Here is a 24,613-nt window from a genome sequence, read left to right on the forward strand (position 1 = left end):
CAGTCACACGTTAACAGCCTCTTCGTTTTTTCTCCTTTGGTGGAGAAACAGCTTCCAACATCTTTGTATTTTTTAAAGATGGTGTGAGTAATATTCTTTATAATTTGCAAGACCATTTATAAAATGTTAAGTTTCCAGTAAAGCTTAGGATAACAACCAGAAACAACTTTATTACTTGTTTTTATTAAATATGGAGAATGCTTTCAAAATACCTTGAGCGGCATTTATTTCATGACAATTTAGTAATAATTTGGTGGCACTTCCTAATCTACTTCCGAAAATAATTCTAGAAATTTCAATTGTGTTGAGATTGGCTTTTTCAGCTTCGTCAAGCTCAAAGCCACAGTCCAAAAATGTTTGATGCAAAAAAACGGTATGACAAAAAAAATGGAAAATAAACATTTTTAATTGAAGCAGAAAAAGAAGCTGGAGACAAAACAGATTGGCATGGACAATTTAGTAATATGCAAGTAAATTTTGAACTAAAATCTGAAAAGTAAAAATTTTCCAACATCAATTGGGATACTGAGTCACAAAAGTCTGAAAAATTGTACTACTGGATTACTGTATTATAAGCAAAAAACATGTTTGGTGTTGGAAAGAACTGCAGATGCTGCTTTTGATTTAGAGATGCAGCGTGGAAACAGGCCCTTCGGCCCACCGGGTCCGCACTGCTCAGCGATCCCCGCACATTAACACTATCCTACACACACTAGGGACAATTTTTACATTTGCCCGGCCAATTAACCTACATACCTATACGTCTTTGGATTGTGGGAGGAAACCGAAGATCTCGGAGAAAACCCGCACAGGTCACCGTGAGAACGTACAAACTCCATACAGACGGCGCCCGTAGTCAGGATCGAACCTGAGTCTCCGGCGCTGCATTCGCTGTAAGGCAGCAACTCTACCGCTGCGCCACCGTGTCGCAGAAGATACCGAAGATAGACACAAAATGCTTAAGTAACAGCCAGGTCAGGCAGCATCTCTGGAAAAAGTACGTGACATTTCAGTTGGAACCCTTCTTTAGACGAAGAAGGGTTCCGGCCTGAAACATCACCTAGTCCTTTTCTCCAGAGATGCTGCTTGACCCACTGAGTTACTTCACAGTACTGTGTCTATCAAAGTGCTGGGTGGCATTGCTCTCAAAGTTAGGTATAATTAAGATATCCCAATTGATTTTACTCCAAATTGAAAATTTGTATGACTCTTTTGCAAACAGATGCAAGGCAACATGATACACAATGGAATCTCTTGTAAACATACATTTTTGTGTTTCGAGTACCATGTTTGTACTAATAAAAGAAAGATCATCACAGGTACCAACCTCCCAGCATTCTTTACAAATCCAATATCTGCAAGAATCTGTTGGCAGAGGTCACAGCAAAAACATTCTGGATGCCAACTATTGTTCATGGCTTTGATCACTCGGCCAATAATGAACTCACCTGTAAAAAAAGACAGCGATAGTTTACAAAAAAATACTCGGACAATATTTTCATCCCATCCTTCCCTTACTCCAAACTTGAAATGTGATTTTTATGTATATCTTGGTATATGAATAAATCAGCTTTAAAAAAAAAAGTTGAGGCTTATAATATCAAGGCCATTTTTTTTGCATGGTCAAATTTGTTGAAAATAGGCACATTTTCTGTGGCACCAAATGTTATTATACTCACTATTGAATTGGTTCAAAGAGTAAGATTATAAAGTTGGTTGTTCATTGGTTACAAAGTCAGGCTTATATGGGTAACAGGCCCTTTGGCCCAACTTTCAATGTTGATCAAAGTGCCTTCCCAAGACAGTCCCGTTTACCTGCATTTGGTCCAAATCCCTCTAAACCTTTTCTACCCATGAACTTGTCGAAATGGCTTTTAATTATCATGAGACCAAGTGGGCCTGTTGGGCCCAAACCTCTCCTGCTTTGGTGCAGCACCCTCTCCTTCCCCCCCTCCCCCCCATCCCCTCCACCCCTCCTCCCCTTCACTCCCCTCATCCTCCCTCCACCCCCCTCATCCTCCCTCCTCCCCCCTCATCCTTCCTCCTCCCCCCCCATCCTCCCTCCCCCCCGGAGATAGATTTAAACTTTAAAATGTGAATAACTTTAAAAATATAACACCGATTTCAATGAAACATGTTTTGCACTGGAGTTGGATAACAGATCTGGAGTTGGATAACACATATTATGTGTTGGATAACAGATTTCATCTCCCCCCACCTCCACCCCAGAGGGTATTAGTAAACCAGTTAAAAAAAAATTAGAATCTGGTAACTTCACAGCCACCAGACTAATCTGAAGACCAGTCTGAAGAAGGGTCCCAACATGAAAAGTCACTTATCTATGTTCTCCAGGGATGCTGCCTGACCTGCTGAGTTACTCTAGCGCTTTGTGTCTTTTCTTGGTAAACTAGCATCAGCAGTTCCTTGTTTCTACACCAGACTTGTTCCAGAATATTTAATCAATCAAATTTAAATTCCCAGTTTCAGTTGCAGGATCCAAACCCACGTCTCCATTGTATTAGTTCAATTTTCCAAAATAATAATCCAACTTCATAAACATTACATTACCATACCACAATTTAAATGAATGAGAATTTCTAAGAGATCTAGACAATAGACAATAGGTGCAGGAGGAGGCCATTCGGCCCTTCGAGCCAGCACCACCATTCAATGTGATCATGGCTGATCATTCTCAATCAGTACCCCGTTCCTGCCTTCTCCCCATACCCCCTGACTCCGCTATCCTTAAGAGCTCTATCTAGCTCTCTCTTGAATGCATTCAGAGACTTGACCTCCACTGCCTTCTGAGGCAGAGAATCCCACAGATTTACAACTCTCTGACTGAAAAAGGTTTTTCCTCGTCTCCGTTCTAAATGGCCTACCACTTATTCTTAAACTGTGGCCCCTGGTTCTGGACTCCCCCAACATTGGAAACATGTTTCCTGCCTCTAACGTGTCCAACCCCTTAATAACCTTATATGTTTCAATAAGATCCTCTCTCATCCTTCTAAATTCCAGTGTATACAAGCCTAGTCACTTCAGTCTTTCAACATATGACAGCCTCACCATTCTGTGAATTAACCTAGTAAACCTATGCTGCACGCCCTCAATAGCAAGAATATCCTTCCTCAGATCTCTTTCAGAGGGTGACGTAACTGGAAAACCTAGCAGTCTGTGCTCTCAAAGTTAATGCAGACAATATTCCCCAGCTGGGTAGAGTGTATGAAACAGCACATTGGCAACTGGGAGGTTTGAGTTTAAGGGTACAACAGTGTTACTTGGGTATCTGAGATCCTGTTATTTTGGATGCATTAAGATGTAATGGAAATGAATTAGAACTGTAATACAAGGGATGATGTGGTGGGGATAGTAGGGTAACAGGTTAAGGCTTGCTGGGGATAGGAGTTTAGAAGGATGAGGGGGGGGGAATCTCATTGAAATCTACAGGATAATAAAAAGCCGAGATAAGAGTGGATCTGGAGAGGAAGTTTCCACTAATGGGAGAGCCTAGAACCAGAGGGCACAACCTCAGAACTAAAGGACATACCTTCAGAATGGAGATGAGGAGCAATTTCTTTAGCCAGAGGGTGGCAAATCTGTGGAACTTATTGCCACAGATAGCTGTGGCAGCCAAGTCATTGGATATTTTAAAAACAGAGATTGATAGATTCATGATTAGTAAGGGTGTCAAAGGTTACAAGGAGAAAGCAGGAGAATGGTGTTGAGAGAGGAAAAATATAAATATATAGGGAGCCATGATTGAATGGTGGTAGATTCGATGGGCTGAATGGCCTAATTCTGCTCCTATGTGTTATGGAAAAATAGATTATTTTTAATAATCAAGATAGATTTCATTCAAAACAGTTAGTTGGCCTGGATGGTGCGTTCTAAATTACGGCTCAATGCAGTTTTCTGGTTATGCAAGGAGAAAAGGAATATGGATAACTGTACAAAAGCAAATGGAAAAAGATAGAAAAAAACAGGAAACAAAATGTAGATTATGCAGTGTGCTCGCTGAGAAAAAAAGGCAAGAAAGAAGAAGTAGAAAGTGAAAAATTCTGGATTAGTTGGGGAAGGGGTGGGGGGGGGGACAGTAGACAAGAGACTGAAAACCTGAGTGCTGGAATAACTCAGTGGGTCAGGCAGCATTTGTGAAGGGACATGGACAGGTGACATTTCGGATTGGGACCATTCTTCAGACTGAGAGTAGAGGGAAGAAAGCTGGTAAAAGAGAAGTGGGGTGGGGAAAAAACTGGCAAATGTTACAGGTGAGATGGGGTGATTGGCAGATGGGTAGACATAGTAACAAAGACTACAGGTGAGATGGGGTGATTGGCAGATGGGTAGACATAGTAACAAAGACTACAGGTGAAATGGAGACAAAATGGCGCTAGATAAGGAAGAAGGAGTGAAATGTAAAGCCTGAGGGAGGGAAGGGGATGGTACTTGAAAATTGATGATTCAATGTTCATGCCGTTGGATTGTAGCCTGCTTAAGTGCTCTTTCAGTTGGCAGGTGGCCTCACTCTGACAGTGGAGGAGGCAGAGGTCAAAAAGTTCAGCATGGCAACAGGAATGACAGTTAAAATGGTGAGCAACTAGGAAGACAAGAGGTTTGGTTGCTTAATATTCAGAGGATAGCGAAGATTGATGCTTCGTATACGTGTGACAAGAGAGGAGAATATTTTTTCTACTTTGCTGTGGAGCAGGGGTTGAGTTGTATGATGTTTATTTTGAATATCAACTAATGCTGTAACTACAATCATAGAAAAAGCCCAATAGTCAGGGAGGTTCTAAATCTCCAATAGATACATACAATTGTACTTAAATTCTTATCCCTGTTTTTGAGTTTCTCTGTGACCTTCATCAGTCTTCACAAGCTCTAAATGTTCCTACCAACCTGCTGTGAATATGTAAGCAACATTCAGCCCTTGGTACTTAACAATTGGGTTGACTCCTTTCTCCCATCATAGTACATAGATAGCAGTTGTTTTTGTTGTTACAAAACTATGTTTTATGACTCTTCAAAGATTACAGGCAAGCAGTTACATGTGTCGGTCGGTGCACACATATTTAAAGTAAATTCTATGTGTTAATGACAAAAGTATTTATGTGCTTCTTTTCAATGCAAGATGTAAACATGATTATTTTAATAATATAGCTGGCTCAAATTAGTGATGTTCACTATAATTATAAATGTGATCACATTCCTAAAATACATCAAAATATTGATTCTCCAGAACTCGTTCATATAGAGTCAAAGAGTGATACAGTGAGGAAACAGGCCCGTCGGCCCAACGCCCACACCGGCCAACAGTTCCCAGCTACACTAGTCCTACCTGCCAGCATTTGGTCCATATCCCTCCAAACTTGTCCTATCCATGTACCTGTCTAACTGCTTCTTAAATGTTGTGATAGTTCCTGCCTTAACTACCTCCTCTGGCAGCTTGTTCCATACATCCACAACCCAATGTGTGAAAAAGTTACTCCTCAGATCCCTATTAAATCTTTTCCTCTTCCCCTTAAACCTGTGTCCTCTGGTCCTCAATTCACCTACTCTGTGCAAGAGACTCTGTGCATCAACCTGATCTATTCCTCTCATGATCTATTCCTCTCATGATCATCTCTATGAGATCACCCCTCATACCAAGGAATAGAGGCATTCCAAGGAATAGAGTCCCAGCCTACTCAACCTCACCGTAAATCTTCTCTGTACCCTTTCCAGCTTGACAACATCTTTCCTATAACACGCTGCTCGGAACTGAACTCAATACTATAAATGGTGCCTCACTCACTGAAAATAGATGCACATAATGTGTCAGATGATTTCAAAATTCAATGTCAGCACTAAAACTAACTTAGCAATTTGTCTATGGCCATTTCACTGTGAACAACATTTAAAGTGCAAGCTTTAAAACATCCTTTAGTTGAGGAACATTGAACTTGAAGGGTACAAGATGGTGCTGGAAATGTGGTGACTCGTGTACGGCTTCAGCGTAATCTGCTATTTTACACTCTTGTAATCGAGCATGATTGTGCCAAAGTATAGTGATTTTTACTGAATTGTATGCAAAAAAGGAATTTCACTGTACCTAGGTGCCATTGACCATTGGCAATTCTAGTCTCTGTAGCTCAGGAATGATGTGATTAAGTTAGAGAGGGTGCAGAAAAAAATCACAAGGATTTCAGTAGGGCAGAGGGCTCGAGCTGTAAGAGACTGGAACTGTTTTTTATCTGGCAAGCAGGAGACTGGGAGGTAACCTTTACAGATAACATTTATTAAATCATGAGGGGCATAGGCAAGGTGGATGATCAGTGCTTTTTCCAGGTATGGGGATTTTAAAACTAGGGGGCGTAGATGGAAGTGATAGAAGTGATAGAGTGATGGAAGTGATAGAGGTATGTACAATGGTAGCGGAGGCATCAGTACAGAATCAAATGCCTCCAACCTCATCTACTGAGCTGCAATATGCGCATGCATATCAAACTAAGCTCCCACATATTGTATGTTTCAGTGTAAAAATCAACGAGAATTGGCGTTATACTAAATATCAAAATATCCTATTTCGGGAGAATCCGTGACACACCATTCTGCCCCCAAAATAAAAATCCACAGTAATGTGGAAAACTACACGATCATCAGAACCTGATGCACAGTCACGGCAGGACAATGCATTGTTAATTTCTGTACACTTGCACGACTCCTGCCCACATAAGATTAATATTTTAACGTTGGAAATTAGTTCATGCTCTAACCGGCTGCAGGGATCCCTGCCCTCCTGTACTTATTGGAGAGAAAGACTACTGCAGATAAGCATCGTAAAGCAAAATATTTTGCTAAGGTAAAGCGATCATTCACAGTAGTGAAACTCTAAACAAAGGTCCACCACCGAATTTCTGGCACCCTTGGTTGGAGCCTTTCTGGATTATCCGTTTTGCCGAACCAACAGAGGTCTCGGCCTCCATTACTACGGTAATGGAACGGTAGTCGAGAAGTTGAGATATCAGCCCGCAAAGTTGGCCTCAGAGGTCGGCTATGGGAACAGATCTGCCAGCTCTGGCCAAGCCAGAGTTCCAGAGCCCCGGCCACAGGCGGGAAATTCGACCCACTGATCAACGAGGAAGTCCCGATGAAGTCGAGATCATTCATCGCACCCGGCCTAGGCACCACATCTTAGGGGGGACTTCTGTGGGGGATTTCAAGTGTGCTCTTGTAATTTTGTCCAGATTAAAGGAGACCACCAGTTGCTGAAAAATCTGTGGTGGGCCTGTATATCTGTTAATAGAACTCTTGTACATGGGGCACTGGAACAGGGATGTCCAAGATAACATTACAAGGATTGCATCGATGAGAGCCTCAAACAAACACAGTGCCATTCCAGCAAGAGCACCGGGTCTTCTGCCCAAGGCAGGACAGGGCTGGTGTGCTTTGACCAAACGGACCTGTATCAACTTCGAAAGCGGGTGATGGAGCGAGCCACCAGAGCCAGATAACAAATGAAGGAGGGCCTCAGCATCTGTGCCTGCCGCAGTCATGCTGCTGTGCTCCCACTCTCTATGAGTGTATGTGTGACGGCATGGTTGTTCTTACCAACTATACTCAGGCTCACTGACGAAGATTGCACATCTGACATCATCAAACTCGTTGGTCAACAGAGGATTGGAGCCATATCAGATGTCCCTGAAAATGGCGAGGCAGCGAGATCGTGCAATTCAGTATGAAAACTGAAGACTTTCCAGTTGGAAATCTACACCTAATTGCAGATAGGACTGCAAGTATTTACCATGACAAAGATTAATGCAAATAAATAATTGCAAGTAGGCAGCATTCAAACTATTGCAAAGAAAATATATAAATTTGTTAATTGACTCACCACACTGATGACAACAGGGTGCAAAAAGCATCTGAAAATCATGTTCGCAGTATTTTCGCCCTTCAAACTGTAACAAACGACATGTAATTATTAAACTAGTTCTACGTTGATTTTGTCTTAAATTTTTAAAGTATTTTTTAAAAATTAATATAAGGTCTTCAAATTTTATTGTACTAGTCTAACAGGTGATAATGAGAAAGTACTTTATGCTGAAAGCTATATTCTAATCTCCAAATATTCTCACCACTGTTGTGTTCATGTATTTTGTTTCTCTGGCTCAAAGTCAACTACAGACTCTCCCCGACTTAAGTAAGCATTATGTTCCGCAAAACCCTTACGCAAGTCAGATTTTACACAGGTTGCAATCACCTAAAAACTAGGGAGAAACAAAGAACTGTAGATGCTGGTTAATACATAAAAATGACACAAGGTGCTGGAGTAACTCAGCTGGTCAGGCAGCATCTCTAGACCACACGGAGAGGTGGCATTTCGGGTTGGGACCCTTCTTCAAACGTCTGATGAGTTACTCCAGCACTTTGCGTCTGTTCACCTTAAAACCAGGCGCCATTGCTGCTGGTCCAGTTGATGAGGGTCACGTTGTAGACACCTCTTACTTCAGGCCTCCACCACCGATAGGACAGGCTCGGTTACCATGGGGCTCCCTCCCCTCTCACCAGCCGCTACTTCATCCTGTCAGCTGTCACTTTGTCCAGTCCGTAACTCCTCCTCCACCACCCCCTCCTTTTCCCCACTCTCGCAGTCGCTGACACCAGGAGGAGGTGGCGGAGAGGGGAGGGACAAAGCGATGGCCAACAGAAAGAAGTGGCTGGTGAGAGGGGAAGGTGCCCCACGGAGACCGAGTGCATCCTGTCAGTGGATGCAGCCTGAAGAAAGCGCTGCTGTCCAGGGGCTACAACCGGAGTGGCCACAACAACAGCCACGTCAACAGGACCATGTGGCAACTGGTGAAGAAGGGCTCACTGGTGCACCTTGTGGACAATGTTGGTGACTCGGCCAAGAGTCACTATCCGCTACCTCCCTCGTTCTCGATCGCTTTCCCAGTATAGCATTGACAGTGCCCAAAACTAGGGGAGCATAGTTGGTGCATCGACGAAGCTGACGGAAAGCCCTCACCATCCTCCCATTGAAATAACGCCGGTCATTCAGGAAACCTATTGTGAATTGTAAGTGTGAGTTTACATAACTCACCTATTAAGCAAGTCAGGGAGTGCCTGTAGTTGTTGGTAAAAAAACCTCAAAGGATTTTAACCTAGTGCCAATAAATGCCAATATGCATGGAGATTTCTTTGAGATTGTGAAAAGTACTTGATAAGGCAAACTTTTCAGATTTAAATCCTGGTTATAGGTTGATAAAATGTTGTGACCATGCACGTCAACTAAGAATGCAGGATTATTATTTTTTTTTGCAATACATTTTTGTTTATTTGCAATGGGAATGGAGTTGATATATAACAGCAAGGCAACCTTTCCTCAATTATGCACGATTTGGTGAGAACACATCTACGTACTGTTTGCAGCACCGTCTCTGAATCAAATAATACATTTGTTTTGGAGGTATATTTAACACATTGATACCTAGATCCTCAGAACTGTTGCAAGAGAGAATGATGCAGAGAATAACTAAATATACAAGGTGGCATTGGGAGCCAACAAAAAGGAAGCAATGTAATTATAATACACGATTATGAAGGGAATAGACTGGGTAGTTGATGCCAAAGGATGTTCAAAATTAGAAAAACCAAAAACAATTCAAACTTCTTATTTTACGTACACCTTCTAGAACTGGTCTTTAAAAAGCACTGGACAGGTACATGGCTAGGAAATGCTTAGAGGAATATGGGCCTAATCCAGACAGGTGGAGATGAAGCAGCCTGTTTGGCATGGGGACATTTGCTGAAAGGCTTGTTTCTGTGCTGTATGACTCTAGGCATTTAAATATTTAATTTTACAACATTACTAATTAAGCTCCATACTCTTGGTTTTATTAGCATATTAATCCTTAAACCTATCATAGTTTCAACATTGGGACAAGCAGCATCGCTGGATAGAAGGAATGGGTGACGTATTGGGTCGAAACCCTTCTTCAGACAGAGTCAAGGGAGATAAGGAAGGGTAATGTGTGCAAACGAGACATCAAAAGAGATGCTGTTCAAGGAAAATGTAGAATAGTTCAGTGTTAGCTGGTAGAAGGTGACATTTTCCTTGAACTTTATCTCTTTTATGCCTTGTTTTCACACATTACCCTTCTTTATCTGTTTCCCTCTCCCGACTCTCAGTCTGAAGGTCTCAACCCGAAATATCACCCATTCCTTCTCTCCAGAGATGCTGCCTGTCCTGCTGAGTTACTCCAGCATTTTGTGTCTACCTTCAATTTAAACCAGCATCTGCAGTTCTTTCCAACACATCTATAGTTCCTTCCTACACAGTTTCTACATTTTTGTTTGTTCCACTCAGTAGGTGGTGCCTTGACAACATATTGGTGTTAAAAGCAATAGACTTTTATTAGTCATAGGTTTGTAAGCAAGCTGTGCCATAGTCAGTCAATGCTGTTGTACAATAGCACACCCCTTTTTCTCTTGTGGTTTTCCTTTTAAAAGTCATTTGAATTGTTCAATGTCTTCATTTTTCTGAAAATATATATTTATTGACTTGAAAAGTCTGCTGTATTAAAAAAAAATCCAAATGATAAAATAAACTAGACTACCTGATCACATCCCATCCCATTCCCGAGTTCTGATAACATTGGAAGAACCTATAAACACACATCCATTCTTGTTCAGCCTGGAGAGCCACAATGCCTGCGGGCTAGTTCTTTTCAGCTTCATTCTTCACCATCTCCAGAGAGGTTCTCAAACCTCAGCAGAGAATCAGACAGGTTGCAGATGACACCTCAGCCATATGCCAAACATCATTAAAGAGTTTAGCTAAGCGTACTTCCTCTCTTTCATTGTACATGTGGTTGGTTTAGTTTAGAGATACAGCCCGGAAACAGGCCCATACACTAGCACTATCGTACACACGAGGGACAATTTACAACTTTACTGAAGTCAAGTCACCTACCAACCTGTACGTCTTTGGAGTGTGGGAGGAAACTGGAGCACCCGGCGAAAGCCCACATGGTCACGCGGAGAACGTATGGACCGTACAGACAGTGGCCGTAGTCGGGATCAAACCCAGATCTCTGGCACTGTAAGGCAGCAACTCTACCGCTGTGCCATTCTGTGCCATCTCTGGCACTGTAAGGCAGCAACTCTACCGCTGTGCCATTCTGTGCCATCTCTGGCACTGTAAGGCAGCAACTCTACCGCTGTGCCATTCTGTTTAATTGACAGATGCTTACTGTTTAATATTTACTTTAAGTAATTTTCTTTTTTTTTCTTAAAGCAATTACAACAGTTTGATTTTCTCTGCCTATCATCTAAAGGCCAGGTCACCACATGTAGATTGTTCCATCTGGGGCAATCCAGCAAAGAAAGACTCACCAAAGTCCAATGATTATCCGATGAAATACTTGCAACTCAGGAAACAATCTGCATTGTTGGGAAATTCATTAATCCAAGAATTAATGGACTGAGCAGCCATCCTGCAATCTACTCACCTCATAGAACAGCCCTTCTGGGAACTGCTGGAAGCATTGAGCACATACAAAACACTGCTCATGATACAACTCTCCATTACTGTTCACAATCCTCTCCGCCGGTGCAAAGCCACTTTTGCATCGCTCGCACATGGCATTAGCCAGAGCATTTGCCATGTTGCTGAAATAAAGTTAAACAGATAACATGTTAAGTTATAGGCTTCAAGGCTTCAGCACTGCCCAAAAGTCAGCCATGCGACTATAAAGATTTAGCTTTGAAGATGAATGATTAAGTGATTTTTAACTTCTACCCATTTATGTGAAGTGTAACAAGAATTCAGAAACCTTGCACACTATTAAAAGGAATTGCTATTAAATATCATTTACCAGATTAAATACAAATTCCAGACATCCTGGCATTCAAAGAATATAACCCAAAGTTTTAGAGCTCCAACATGTATATTGCTTGATCAAAATCTAACAAACACGATGTGTAATATAAATGTAATTGAAAAAGAAAAGCAAATTTACCACAATATTTGGAAACAGTTGGAGTTCTTGCTATCTATCTTCCAACAAGGACATTCATTGACCTTGGAATCTATTCAATATTGAGCACCTGTTTAAACCTAAATGTAATTACTGATAATTTTCTCTAAGTTGGCAGTTTCTCTCTCCTTGGAGTTTAGCTTTGAATATGATGATTACAGCAAGAGACTAGAGGATGTTCTATTTGTGCATTGGTTCGAGGATATAAAACAAAATATCATGATATAACCTGACCTTAATACTTCTAACAGTCTTAAAACAGATCATCTCAATGTGATGCTCATATTTTGCTTTTGAAATAAAGCAATGCAAGATATAGAAATGACAGTTTAATTTATTATCAATATGTGATTTTCAGACTGTCTTACAGAATCTGCCATTGAAACATTAGCATAGAAACTTTTTCCAATAACTAAGGTGAAGGTTACTTTTTAACCACCTGTGCCGGGAACCAGGTCTACAAAATGATTACACAGACCATGTAGGACCTGCCAGATTTTTTTGTTTTGTAATGTTCATTTAAGGAAATTCAGATGGATCAAGCTTCAAGTGCATTATGCTCTCTGCCAAATTTCTCAACCTACAGTCTGCCTCAGCAATGTTTATCCCTGAGGGAAAGTGAAACAAGATAAATGTGCTATGTTAGTGTTTCAATGGCAGATTCTGTAAGACAGTCTGAAGATCACCATTCCACCAAAGTTGATGAAAACCTGACTGAGTTGATAAAGTGACAAAGTACAGGGACTTTTTGATGTCTTGAATATAGTATATCCATTAGAGGTCTAATAAATGATTCGATTATTTAGATTTCCACAATCTGCAGTATATTTTGCAATACAATAAAAGACAATTATATAATATCGAATTCAATCTTTCTACTGTAAGATTAAATTTATTCTCTGTATAATATGCTCAAAATTTACAGTGCTTCAGTTTTGTGATTACAATCAGCATTTTGACGACAAAATTGAGATACTTGGAAAAGATCCAAAATACCGACCTCCAACATATCCTCATTTACATATATATAAATTCAAGATTCAAGATTCAAGATAGCTTTATTTGTCATCCAATATTGGACGAAATTCAGTCACCCACAGTCCAACAATAAAAGCATTAAATAAGCATTAAAATTACACAACCCCAAAAAACTCCCAAAACACAGTCCAACAATAAAAGCATTAAATAGGCATTCAAATTACACAACCCCAAAACCCCCAAAACACAGCCCAACAATAAAAGCATTAAATATGCATTCAAATTACACAACCCCAAAACCCCCAAAAACACAGTCCAACAATAAAAGCATTAAATAGGCATTCGAATTACCCAACCCCAAAAACACACAAAAAAAGAAACATCCATCAAAGAAACATCCATCACAGTGAGTCTCCTCCAGTCCTCTCTCTCCTCACTGTGATGGAAGGCCACAATGTCTTTCCCTTAAACTTAAAAGCCTTCCACATGCAGTATCAAATATTATCACCCAGTCTATGAATCAGGACTTTTATGCTTAGATACACTCTTGGGGGGAAATAAATTGATTATAGTGCTCATTTTAAAGTAATGTGAACAGCCATAATCAGACGCGTTGAGAGCAAGTACAACAGGTCAAATAGAACAATTGACAACATGTTCTAGTTTGGGACTGCATTAAAGTATCAGGTTCATTGCTGGCATAACATGCAAGATTGTACAAAATTAACTGTATGAATTAAATGATCACTGATGTTTCAAGATACTGAAATGATATTAGTACTGTAAAAAGCTGAGGTAAATCACTTACAATCTAGCATAAAAGTCACAGAATTCTTTATATATTTTTATATCACTCCGTCTTCTCTGTGGCTTCGACACAGCTTTTTCATTCTCACTGCTTTCAACAAATTCTGAGCCACCATTGATAGTGGTCTGAAGGATTTCCTGTCGCATTGTGCAGGCCATTGCTTCTTCCCCGAGAAAAAGTGTGCTATTAAAATGATCCAAAGACCTAATACAGTCTGAATGTAAAGATAATCCGAGCAAAGAAAGTATTCTGCACAAGTCACAAAAAGTTGGCTGATAATTGTTGTACTATGTTTCTCCAAAGCCGCGTAAACTTTTTCCAACCTTCAGAGAGAAGTCAGTATAACCTTCTGTGGAGATGTTGCAGCTTCAAATTAGGAGTTCAGCCAAAAGGAAGGCCAGAATAGAACTGATGTGATGCATGGGATTGCATAGCAATGACATCACTTGGTTTGGTATTACTGTTTTAACATGTTTATGAGAATTGATGGTTCAGTTCATTTTACCCACTCACTCAGACATCATGCAAATGCAAAGAAAAAAATGGCTGATTATATTTATCGTCCTACTGGCCCCGAAACAACATTTCTGTACATGAATGTATCTAATTCTGACTTGCACTAAAAGAGCAGTGAATTAAACATGATCATGATCCATATGTTTCTGCACACAATCTCCAGAAAACATTCTCTATTCTTATACCTACACATTTACAATGGTTCAAAGCTTAGATAATGTAGTTCATCTTTGAAACATTCAACATCTCATATTAATTTAGGATTGACAGAATTTAGAAATCCGTATAAAGAATGCAATAAAATCGGTTCTATCGAGTCACAGGTGCAAGCTTTGATAGAAAATTAGTATTTAACACTAAAATATATAATTTTATGAACGTTATCAGACAACAATAACATCTTAATAACAAATATTTTCAGTCATATATATTTTGATTCCAAAAAATGCTTCGTATCCACAAAGTTTCTTTTAACGCAACCAGCTTTAATGCAAATCAGTTAAAACTGACAATATTTTGCCTCAGAACCGTCTTTTTACAGATTTACAAGTTTTGTTTGAGAAAACATTCAACTGTAGCCAGATTAGTTCCAGTGCCTTCTGAATATTTCTTCTTCTTCCACAAATAGGCACAGAGGGCAGTCACATTTCCAAACTAGGGGCTCAATGATAGCAGCTGCTTAAAATGGTTTAATTTGGAATAACTGCCTATTGGCCTGCTTTAAAAGAGGATATTTGCAGTGATGGTGTCATTATTACATTAACCAGAATCAAATTACCAGACAATCCTAATCCAAAGATTTGCTCTTATGAATTTGTTGTTAATCAATGCTATCCTTACTATAGCTCCGGACATTCAATATGCGAGTAGCAACAAACCAATTATACTTAGAAATGCACTCCAGCATCATTAGATTCATTTTTCCAAGAGCCAAGTTATATTTTTAGTGCAAACCTAGGTAACGTCAAAGCGTCCTTTGATAAATGAGACCCTCACCTGCCAATCAAGGGATTCATGGCATTGTTAAAAATGTGATGCTTTTAACTCTTAGCTCACATCACTGACAGCTCATTTGTTGCACTCATCTGCAAGATCATGTTGTGTGAAAATCTGTTGCCATCAACTCCAACATTAGAGAACTACTTAGTCCCCAGGCTCAACATATGGACAGCCCTACAAATGAACGAGCTCCTGTAATATTATTATATTCAAAAGCCCAGCACACACATACACATTCATTCCTTTGAAAGGCAGAACTACTGGCCTCTTCCTCCACTTTTAGTAATTGTTCTTGTGTCTTGCGTGTTTTTGATGCTTTCATTAAAATACTGTGGAGGTATGGTTGCAAGAGAGTGTCTTGTGTATTTTCTGACTGCAAGGAAAGCGTTAGGATGTAACATGTTGAGTTGTGATCCCTTGCATGGAGAGGGTTAAAGGGATCGCATGGGAAATAGAGGGCAACTGGAGAACAGCTACGAAGCTACAGTGGATTCTAGCCAAAAGGGAACCTTGTGTGAACATTCTAAAGCAAACTGGTGTACCTTTTACATACAGATGCATTTTGATGTATTTTACTATGAATTGTTAACCGTGAAACATTGCCAATAAGGAAAGGGTATAACACAGCCTGGGGGGGTGCTCAGGAGTTGGGACTTCACCCTGGGCCTGGGTCGTGACTGGTGCCAAGGGAAACTGCGAAACACGCTGCAGATGGAGCTGCCTGCCACTGAATGGGGGTCCACCCGATGCTGTTAAGTACAAGTCCACCACCGATTTTCTGGCAACTGGTGGTCCGGCACCTCCTTTAATCCGGACAAAATGATGAAAGTACACTTGAAATCCTCCCCGGAAGTCCCCCCAAAACATCTGGCGCCTAGTCGGGTGGGGCGGCAGATCTCCATCTCATCGAGATTTCCGTGGCCAAACAGTGGGTCGAATTTGCCCCATGGAACTCCGGCCTGGCCAGAGCAGGCTGCTCCATTCCCACAGCCGACGTCCGAGGCAGACTTTGCGGAGCGGTATCGCAGCTCCCCAGCAGCCAAGGCAGACCGACCGCTCCATTCCTCTCAGAGGCCATGACCTCTGTTGGTCTGCCAAAATGGATAATCCAGCAAGGCTCCGGAACCAAGGGTGCCAAAGAGAAAAAACACGGTGGTGGACCTGTAAAAACTGTTAAGTACAGATGCTATTCCCACAATAAAGCTTGTGTTGATTAATACCTTGCTTGTGTGGTCTCCGATTCCAAAACCAAATAGTCGCAGTCTAATAACATCTAGAGTAAGTGCTTCTTGTTGCATTACACCAAATAATGGACAGAATTAACTCCTTGACCTCTGTAAATTCGGAATCTGTTCATTTCTGAATGACTTCATTCTGGACAATAAACTGGATTTCCTCTGTCTGACTGAAACCTGGCAACAACCTCTGGACTACCTCTCACTCAACCTCACTACACCCAACGGATACTCCTACATCAATAAACCACGCTCGGAGGGCCGAGGTGGTGGGATTGCCGTAATACACCGACAGGACTTCAAGATCAGCCTCATCTCCATCTCATCTGCTCCTTCATTTGAACACCTGGCTTTTAAACTCTCTGGTCACACACAATTAGTCATGGCAGTTGTCTACCGCCCTCCCAAACCACACCCATCATTCCTTTCTGACTTCTCCGACTTTCTGACCCAGTTCTGTTCTCTCTCCCCCTCAATCCTCCTCCTCGGTGATTTCAACATCCACATGGACTCCACCGACTCCACAATAACCGCTGACTTCACTGAAATACTCAACTGCTTTAACCTCACTCAACATGTCAATTTTCCCACCCATAACCGTGGGCACATTCTGGACCTTGTCTGCTCCACTGGACTAAATCTACATCACCTCTCTGGCTCCGACCCCACCCTCTCCGATCACTTAGCCATCACCATGTCCGTCAACATTCCCACCCCAGCTCCAAGGCAAAAACGCAAAATCAACTTCCGTAAGCTGAACTCTGTTTCACCTACCTCGCTCTCATCCTCCCTCTCTGAAAAAATGTCCGCCTCTCCCTTCGTTGACCTCCACAGCCCCTCTGACCTCACTGACTACTACAACCACACTCTCTCCTCCTGCCTCGACCAGCTTGCACCTATAAAAACCAAAAGTTTCCTTCACCCACTCTGCTCCCTGGTTTACCCCCGAACTCCGCATGATGAAAACCTATGCCCACCAACTTGAAAGACTCCGCAACAAAACAGGTCTCACAATTCACTCCCAAGCCTACAAAGACCACCTGCAGCACTACAAAGATGCCCTCTCCCGCGCCCACTCCACCTACTACTCTCAAATAATTCACTCTGGCTCCGGAAACCCAAAAGCACTCTTCTCTACAATAAACAAACTCCTCAGCCCCCTGGACACCATCTCCCAGTCATTCAGTCGACAAATGCACCTCTTTCCTTTAATTCTTCCAAAGCAAAATAGACAACATCTACAGCACCTTAACCACCAACGCACCTGCTCCCCCTCAAACCACCTGCTCCCCCTTATCCTGTCAACCCCTGTCTCAGTTCTCTCCAGTCTCCACCACCGACCTCTCTGACCTCTTCACAGGAATGAAAACTGCCACCTGCTCTCTGGACCCCATCCCCTCCAGCTTTGTCAAGGCCTGCCTTCCTGCTCTCTCTCCACTTATCACTGCAACAATAAACTCCTCCCTGTCCACTCCCACCATCCCTCAAAATCGCTGCTGTCACCTCTATTCTGAAATAAACTGGACTCAACCCTGACACCCCAAACAACTTCAGACCAATCTCCAACCTACCCTTTCTGTGCAAAGTTTTGGAATGCGCTGTAGCTTCTCAACTCAAACACCACCTCTCTACCAATAACCTGTATGAAACATTCCAATCTGGATTCCGCTCCAACCACAGTACTGAAACTGCGCTCCTCAAAATCACAAACGACCTTTTCCTCTCCTCTGACGCTGGCAACCTTAACATTCTCATCCTACTCGACCTCAGTGCCGCCTTTGACACCATAAACCACTCCATCCTCCTCACCCGACTTGAAACCACCTTTAACATCACCGGCACTGCCCTATCCTGGATCAAATCATACCTCTCCGACAGGCACCAATTCATCTCCATTAACAACTGTAAATCCCCCACCGCTCCCGCCCCCCAAGGTGTCCCCCAAGGTTCAGTTCTCGGCCCCCTCCTCTTCATCCTGTACCTGTCCCCACTTGGTCAATTAATCCGCCGTCATGGTCTCAAGTTCCACTGCTTCGCCGATGATATCCAGCTCCTCATCTCCACCAAGTCAATCTCCACCTCCACACACTCTACCCTGACAAACTGCATCACTGAAATAAAATCTTGGCTTCAATTCAATTTCCTCAAACTCAACTGCGACAAATCTGAAATCATCATAATTGGACCAAAAACGCTCACCAAATCCACCCAAAACTTCACCCTCAATATTGATGGTTTCCCAGTATCCTCCTCCCCTCACATCCGGAATCTTGGAATCATCTTTGATCAAACCCTCTCCTTCGACAAACACATCACCAAGACAGCCTTCTTCCACCTCAAAAACATCGCCCGTCTCCGTCCGTCCCTCTCCTCCACAGCTGCAGAAACCCTCATCCACGCCTTCATCACCTCCCGTCTGGACTACTGTAACAGCCTCCTCTATGGTTCACCCTCAAAAATCATCAATAAACTCCAATACATCCAGAACTCCGCTGCCCGTCTACTCACCCACTCCCCGATCCATGACCATATCACCCCCGTCCTTTACAAGCTCCACTGGCTCCCCATCCCCCAGAGAATCCAGTACAAAATCCTCCTCATGACCTACAAAGCCCTCCATAACCTGGCCCCATCCTACCTGACTGACCTCCTCCACAGACACACTCCCACCTGTACCCTCCGCTCTGCTGCTGCTAACCTCCTGTCCCTTCCCATCCGGACCAAACTCAGATCCTGGGGGGAAAAGGGGTTTCTCCATCGCTGCTCCCACCCTCTGGAACTCACTACCTCAGACCATCAGAGACTCCTCCTCACTCACCACATTCAAAACATCACTGAAGTCTCACCTGTTCAGCACTGCCTTCAACCACTGACCGTCACCTCACCTTATTTTTCTTTTTCTGTTCGTTTACTTATTTTTTATTTTTTTTTCTATGTTTTAGTAAACCCTGTAAAGCGTCTTTGAGTGTTTAGAAAAGCGCTATACAAATGTAATGCATTATTATTATTATTATTATTTCCTGATGGTCTATATATTTCATTTGACCTTAAAAAATGGGTTATGGGAGAGCTTGAGGTTGTGAATATGTTCCAGCATTTCACATATTCTTTTCAATAATGCCCAACCTATATTTAGTCATACATAACTGTGTGACCAGTTTGTGACTCACACGGGAAGAAAAAAAAAAGCAACTGTGCTTATACGATTATACAGCATAGCAGCAACTTTAATTATTTGGCACAAAAGTGCTGGCAATGTCTGACTAGCTGTATTCAAGAGATATCATGAAAATAGAGTGCAATCTTAACAATCACAGATCAAAATGCTGTTTTCCCATCAAGAAATTGAAGGATATGACTTTCTGCAACAAGGTACAGAACCAACCCACAAGTATTTTAATCTTACTATCAGCATCACAATACCATGCGATGGGCTCGTCAGAAGGTTCCAAGCCCACACCACTACCCAGCCATTGGCTGGAATCCCTTTAAAAATTGTCCATTTCCAAGAAAAAGGTCACTTTAGGTTGACTTCATAATGCAGAGCAGTCAGCCATCAACAGTCACATGATTAAAAAGCTGGATGCGCTTAAGTTGGGAGAAGATATGGATGAACTGCTGTGGAAATGATATGTAGAATGATGGATAGGAGTGGAGGCAATAAAGAAATTGAAAGGATTGCATGGGGTAGAGAGGGCAGTGATAGGGGGTGGTAAAGAGATCGAGATAAATACATATGGAGGGCAGGGGGAAGTGCTGCAAAGACCTATTTCTTTTCTTGGATACCGAATCCAGATCAGACAAATTGATCCTTTTAATTTGAAAGCCAGAGCTTGGTTTAGCTCTCCACTAATTTGTTGGCCAAAGGCTCAGAGCAGCTGGCACCTCCTTTAGAACTGTTTCCCAAGGCACAGTGGCACAGCTGGTAGAACTGCTGATAACCAGAGAGCCGGGTTTGATCCTGACTTCAGGCACTGTCTGCATGGAGCTTGTACATTTTCCCTAACCGTGTGGGTTTCCTCCAAGTGCTTCCTCCCAACATCCCAAAGACGAAGGTTCGTAGGTTAATTGGCCTCTGTAAATTGCCCCTAATGTGTAGAGAGTGGGTGAGAAAAAGTGGGATACCACAGAACTTGGGTGATCGATGATCAGCATAGACTTGTTAGACCAAGTAGAATGTTTCCATTCTGTATCTCGACACTAAACTAATTATATCAGTATAAATTGATGGGACTGAAGAAAATAACTTACACACATTGCCCTCATTATCCCAGTATTTTATTCACTTTCTACCAGCTCCTGGCAAGTTACAGATACTCAAAGGAAAATAATAATACAATACAGCACCTGCTCACTGCTGATATGGAAGACAGATGTTAAATACCATCTAGAGAATCAAAGTAACCAAGTTAGGGGAAGATGTGTGCAGAAGCACAAAGGTTGGGCAAACAAGGGGAAGATGTGGCCAACAAAGCCAACTTTCACAGAATTAGACACAAAATGCTGGAGTAAGCGGGACAGGCAGCATCTCTGGAGGGAAGGAATGGGTGACGTTTCGGGTCGAGACCCTTCTTCAGATTGAAAGCCACGGGAAAGGGAAATGAGAGATATAATAATAATAATAATAATAATAATAATAATATTCATTTATTGTCATTGCAACGAGTACAACGAAATTAAAAAACAGCCAATCCTGACGGTGCGTACAAACATATATGCAATAAATGCAAAAACAAATAAATACATAAATACAATTAAATTAAGTACAAGATTTTTTAACGGTGTTGCCTAGTGCACAGGTAGTGTTCAGTTCTCGTATGGCCCTGGGGTAAAAACTGTTCTTAAGTCTGTTTGTTCGGGATTTGATTGACCTGAAACGTCGACCAGAGGGCAGATGAACAAACAGACGGTGGCCGGGGTGGGATGGATCTTTTATTATTTTGCCTGCTCTACTGAGGCAGCGCAGGCTGAACAGGTGCTCCAGGGAGGGCAGTGAGCAGCCGATGATTTTCTGGGCCGTCGTGATGACCCTCTGAAGGGCCTTCCTGTCCTTTTCTGAGCAGCTGGCATACCATGTGGTTATACAGTATGCCAGCACACTCTCGATGGAGCAGCGATAGAAGGACAACATGAGCTTCTCCTGCAGGTTGGTTTTCCTGAGGATCCTCAGGAAGTGGAGTCTCTGCTGTGCCTTCTTTACTGTGGTGATGGTGTTGGTAGACCAGGTGAGATCCTCTGCGATGTGCGTACCCAGGAACCTGAAAGCTGGTACCCTTTCCACGCAGACCCCATTGATGTAGAGTGGGTCGTAATCTCCACTGGTTTTTCTAAAGTCAATTATAAGTTCCTTTGTTTTGGAGGAGTTCAGGACCAGATTGTTCACTGAACACCATGCTGCCAGCCTTTGGATTTCATCCCTATAGGCTGTCTCATCTCCTTCTGAGATAAGTCCAACCACAGTCGTGTCATCCGCGAACTTGATGATGGTGTTGGTGGGATGGGTGGGGGCGCAGTCGTGAGTGTAGAGGGAGTAAAGGATGGGGCTCAACACACAGCCCTGTGGTGAGCCGGTGCTCAGTGTAATGGTGGAGGAGAGGTGAGGGCCTATTTTGACTGTCTGGGGGCGGTTGGTCAGGAAGTCCTTGATCCATTTGCAGATGGTTAGGGAAAATCCAAGGTCGGAAAGTTTGGTGACCAGTCTGCTCGGGATGACCGTGTTAAAGGCAGAGCTGAAGTCGAGAAAGAGCATCCTCACATAGCTCCCCTGGTGTTCAAGGTGGGTCAGTGCAGTGTGAAGAGCAGTGTCGATGGCATCCCCTGTAGACCTATTTGCTCTGTAGGCAAACTGGTATGGGTCGAAGGTGGGTGGGAGGCTGGCTTTGATGTGCTGCAGGACCAGTCTCTCGAAGCACTTTGTGATGACCGGTGTGAGTGCTACCGGACGGTAGTCGTTAAGACCGCTGATGACAGGCTTTTTCGGCAGTGGGATGATTATGGCGGACTTCAGGCAGGGAGGGATGGTGGATTTTAAAAGGGACAGGTTGAAGATTTTTGTGAAGACCTCAGATAATTGGTCTGCACATTCCCTCAGCACTCTGCCCGTCACACCATCGGGGCCTGCAGCTTTCCTGGGATTCACTGCTCTGAGCACTCGCTTAACGTCATACTCCTGCACAGTGAAGGTGTTGCTCTCAGGTGCTGGAGAGGGTGTAATGTCTGCCACTGTAGCTTTCACCTCGAAACGAGCAAAGAAACAGTTAAGTTCCTCAGCCAACGAGGCGTCGCCGTCGGCAGTCGTGCGGTTGCTGGTCTTGTAATTGGTGATGTGCTGGATGCCTTGCCATACCCGCCGTGGGTCATTGTTGGAAAAGTGGTCCTCAATCTTCCTCTTGTAGGACGCTTTGGCATCCTTGATGCCTCTCTTCAGGTTGGTTCTAGCAGCACTGTATAGAGCTCTGTCACTAGACCTGAAGGCGGTGTTACGGTCCTTGAGGAGAGACCTGACATCCTTTGTCATCCAGGGTTTTTGATTGGGGTACAACCGGATGCGTTTGTCGACGGTGACATTGTCAACGCAGTTTTTGATGTAGCAAAGTACAGTTGATGTGTACTCCTCCAAGTCCTGATCCTCAAAAATATCCCAGTTGGTCCTTTCGAAGCAATCCTGCAGCTGCGAGGAAGCTCCTTCAGGCCATGTCTTCACAGTCTTTATGGTGACTGGAGCTTTCCTCCTGAGTGGGGTGTATGCTGGGGTTAGGAATATGGACAATGTAGAGAGATATCGAACAAATAAATGAAAGATATACAAAAAAAGTAACAATGATAAAGGAAACAGGCCATTGTTAGCTGTTTGCGAGGTGAGAATGAAAAGCTGGCATGACTTGGGTGGGGGAGGGATGGAGAGAGGAAATACAGGGGTTACTTGAAGTTAGAGAAATCAATACTCATACCCCTGGATTGTAAGCTGCCCAAGCGAAATATGAGATGCTGTTCCTCCAATTTGCGTTTAGCTTCACTCCGACAAAGGAGGAGGCCTAGGTCAGAAAGGTCAGTGTGGGAATAGGAAGGGGAATTAAAGTGTTTAGCAACCTGGAGATCAGGTAGGACCAGGCGGACTGAGCGAAGGTGTTCAGCGAAACGATTGCCCAGTCTACATTTGGTATCACCGATATATATGAGTCTACATCTTGAACAACGGTTGGAGGAGGTGCAAGTGAACCTGATCAACTAACCTGAAAGGACTGTCCCTGGACAGAATCGAGGAAGGAGGTATAGGGACAAGTGTTGCATCTCCTGCGGTTGCAGGAGAAGGTACCTGGGGAGGGGATGGTTTGGGTGGGAAGGGATGAGCATCGATAGTTTATTTAAAGGGCAGATGAAGTATAAATGACAGCAGCTTCTAATAAAGCAGAGTAACTGCTCTTTCATTCATTTAAAAAAAATTATCGACAACAGTTTTTATGAATAGAATATTAAAATCAAGAAGTTTGTACGAATAGATGGATGCTGACTAAACTTCAGCACTGGTCATTAGTGCATAATTTGGAAATAGGTTGTTAGTCCAAAATCAACTGTAGTACTAATTCTTTGTCCACGTGTATTGTTTCATACCTAGTAGTACTGAACTTTATCATAAGACAACTCAGCCGGTCAGGCAGCATCTGTGGAGGGAATGAACAGATCACTTTTCAGGTGGGCATCCTTTCTGACTTCATCATTGTTTGTCAAAATTACCAACCAATGTTAGTTGAGGTTGTTCAGAATATACAAATTATAAAACAGAATAATTATAGTCAAAACACACAGTGATCAATTCTCTTCCCTTATCATCTCTGGAATACTCCAGGAATCTGTTTCTGATCACTAACTCTCATTCTGTTCTTACTTTCTCAGAGAGGGAATCTACATGTATACGTGTCGGTCTCCAAAAATACAATTGCAGCAAGCTCTATCTCCTCTTTCAGTGCCATTCTGGTCAGGCTGTTCATCTGACATCCAGTTCTACTCTAATTAATAGTGCAAAAGGATCTGTAGAAACCTCAAACCAGTTGGCATTG

General features: G+C 42.6%; 1 protein-coding gene across 4 annotated transcripts in view; it reads right to left on the bottom strand.

Moving 5' to 3' along the window:
• lims1 (LIM and senescent cell antigen-like domains 1) overlaps positions 1–24,613 on the bottom strand; it is a 99,840-nt gene that overhangs the window by 20,787 nt on the left and 54,440 nt on the right. For all 4 annotated transcript variants that reach the window (XM_078402558.1, XM_078402560.1, XM_078402557.1 and 1 more), the window contains exons 2-4: positions 11,493–11,652; positions 7,874–7,940; positions 1,328–1,448 (exon numbers count right to left, since the gene is read on the bottom strand). In XM_078402558.1, coding sequence (XP_078258684.1) covers positions 1,328–1,448; positions 7,874–7,940; positions 11,493–11,652 — 348 coding nt within the window. The remainder of the gene's footprint in view (positions 1–1,327; positions 1,449–7,873; positions 7,941–11,492; positions 11,653–24,613) is intronic.

The sequence above is a fragment of the Rhinoraja longicauda genome, chromosome 7 (genome assembly GCF_053455715.1).
Source record: "Rhinoraja longicauda isolate Sanriku21f chromosome 7, sRhiLon1.1, whole genome shotgun sequence".
Taxonomy (NCBI): Eukaryota; Metazoa; Chordata; class Chondrichthyes; order Rajiformes; family Arhynchobatidae; genus Rhinoraja; species Rhinoraja longicauda.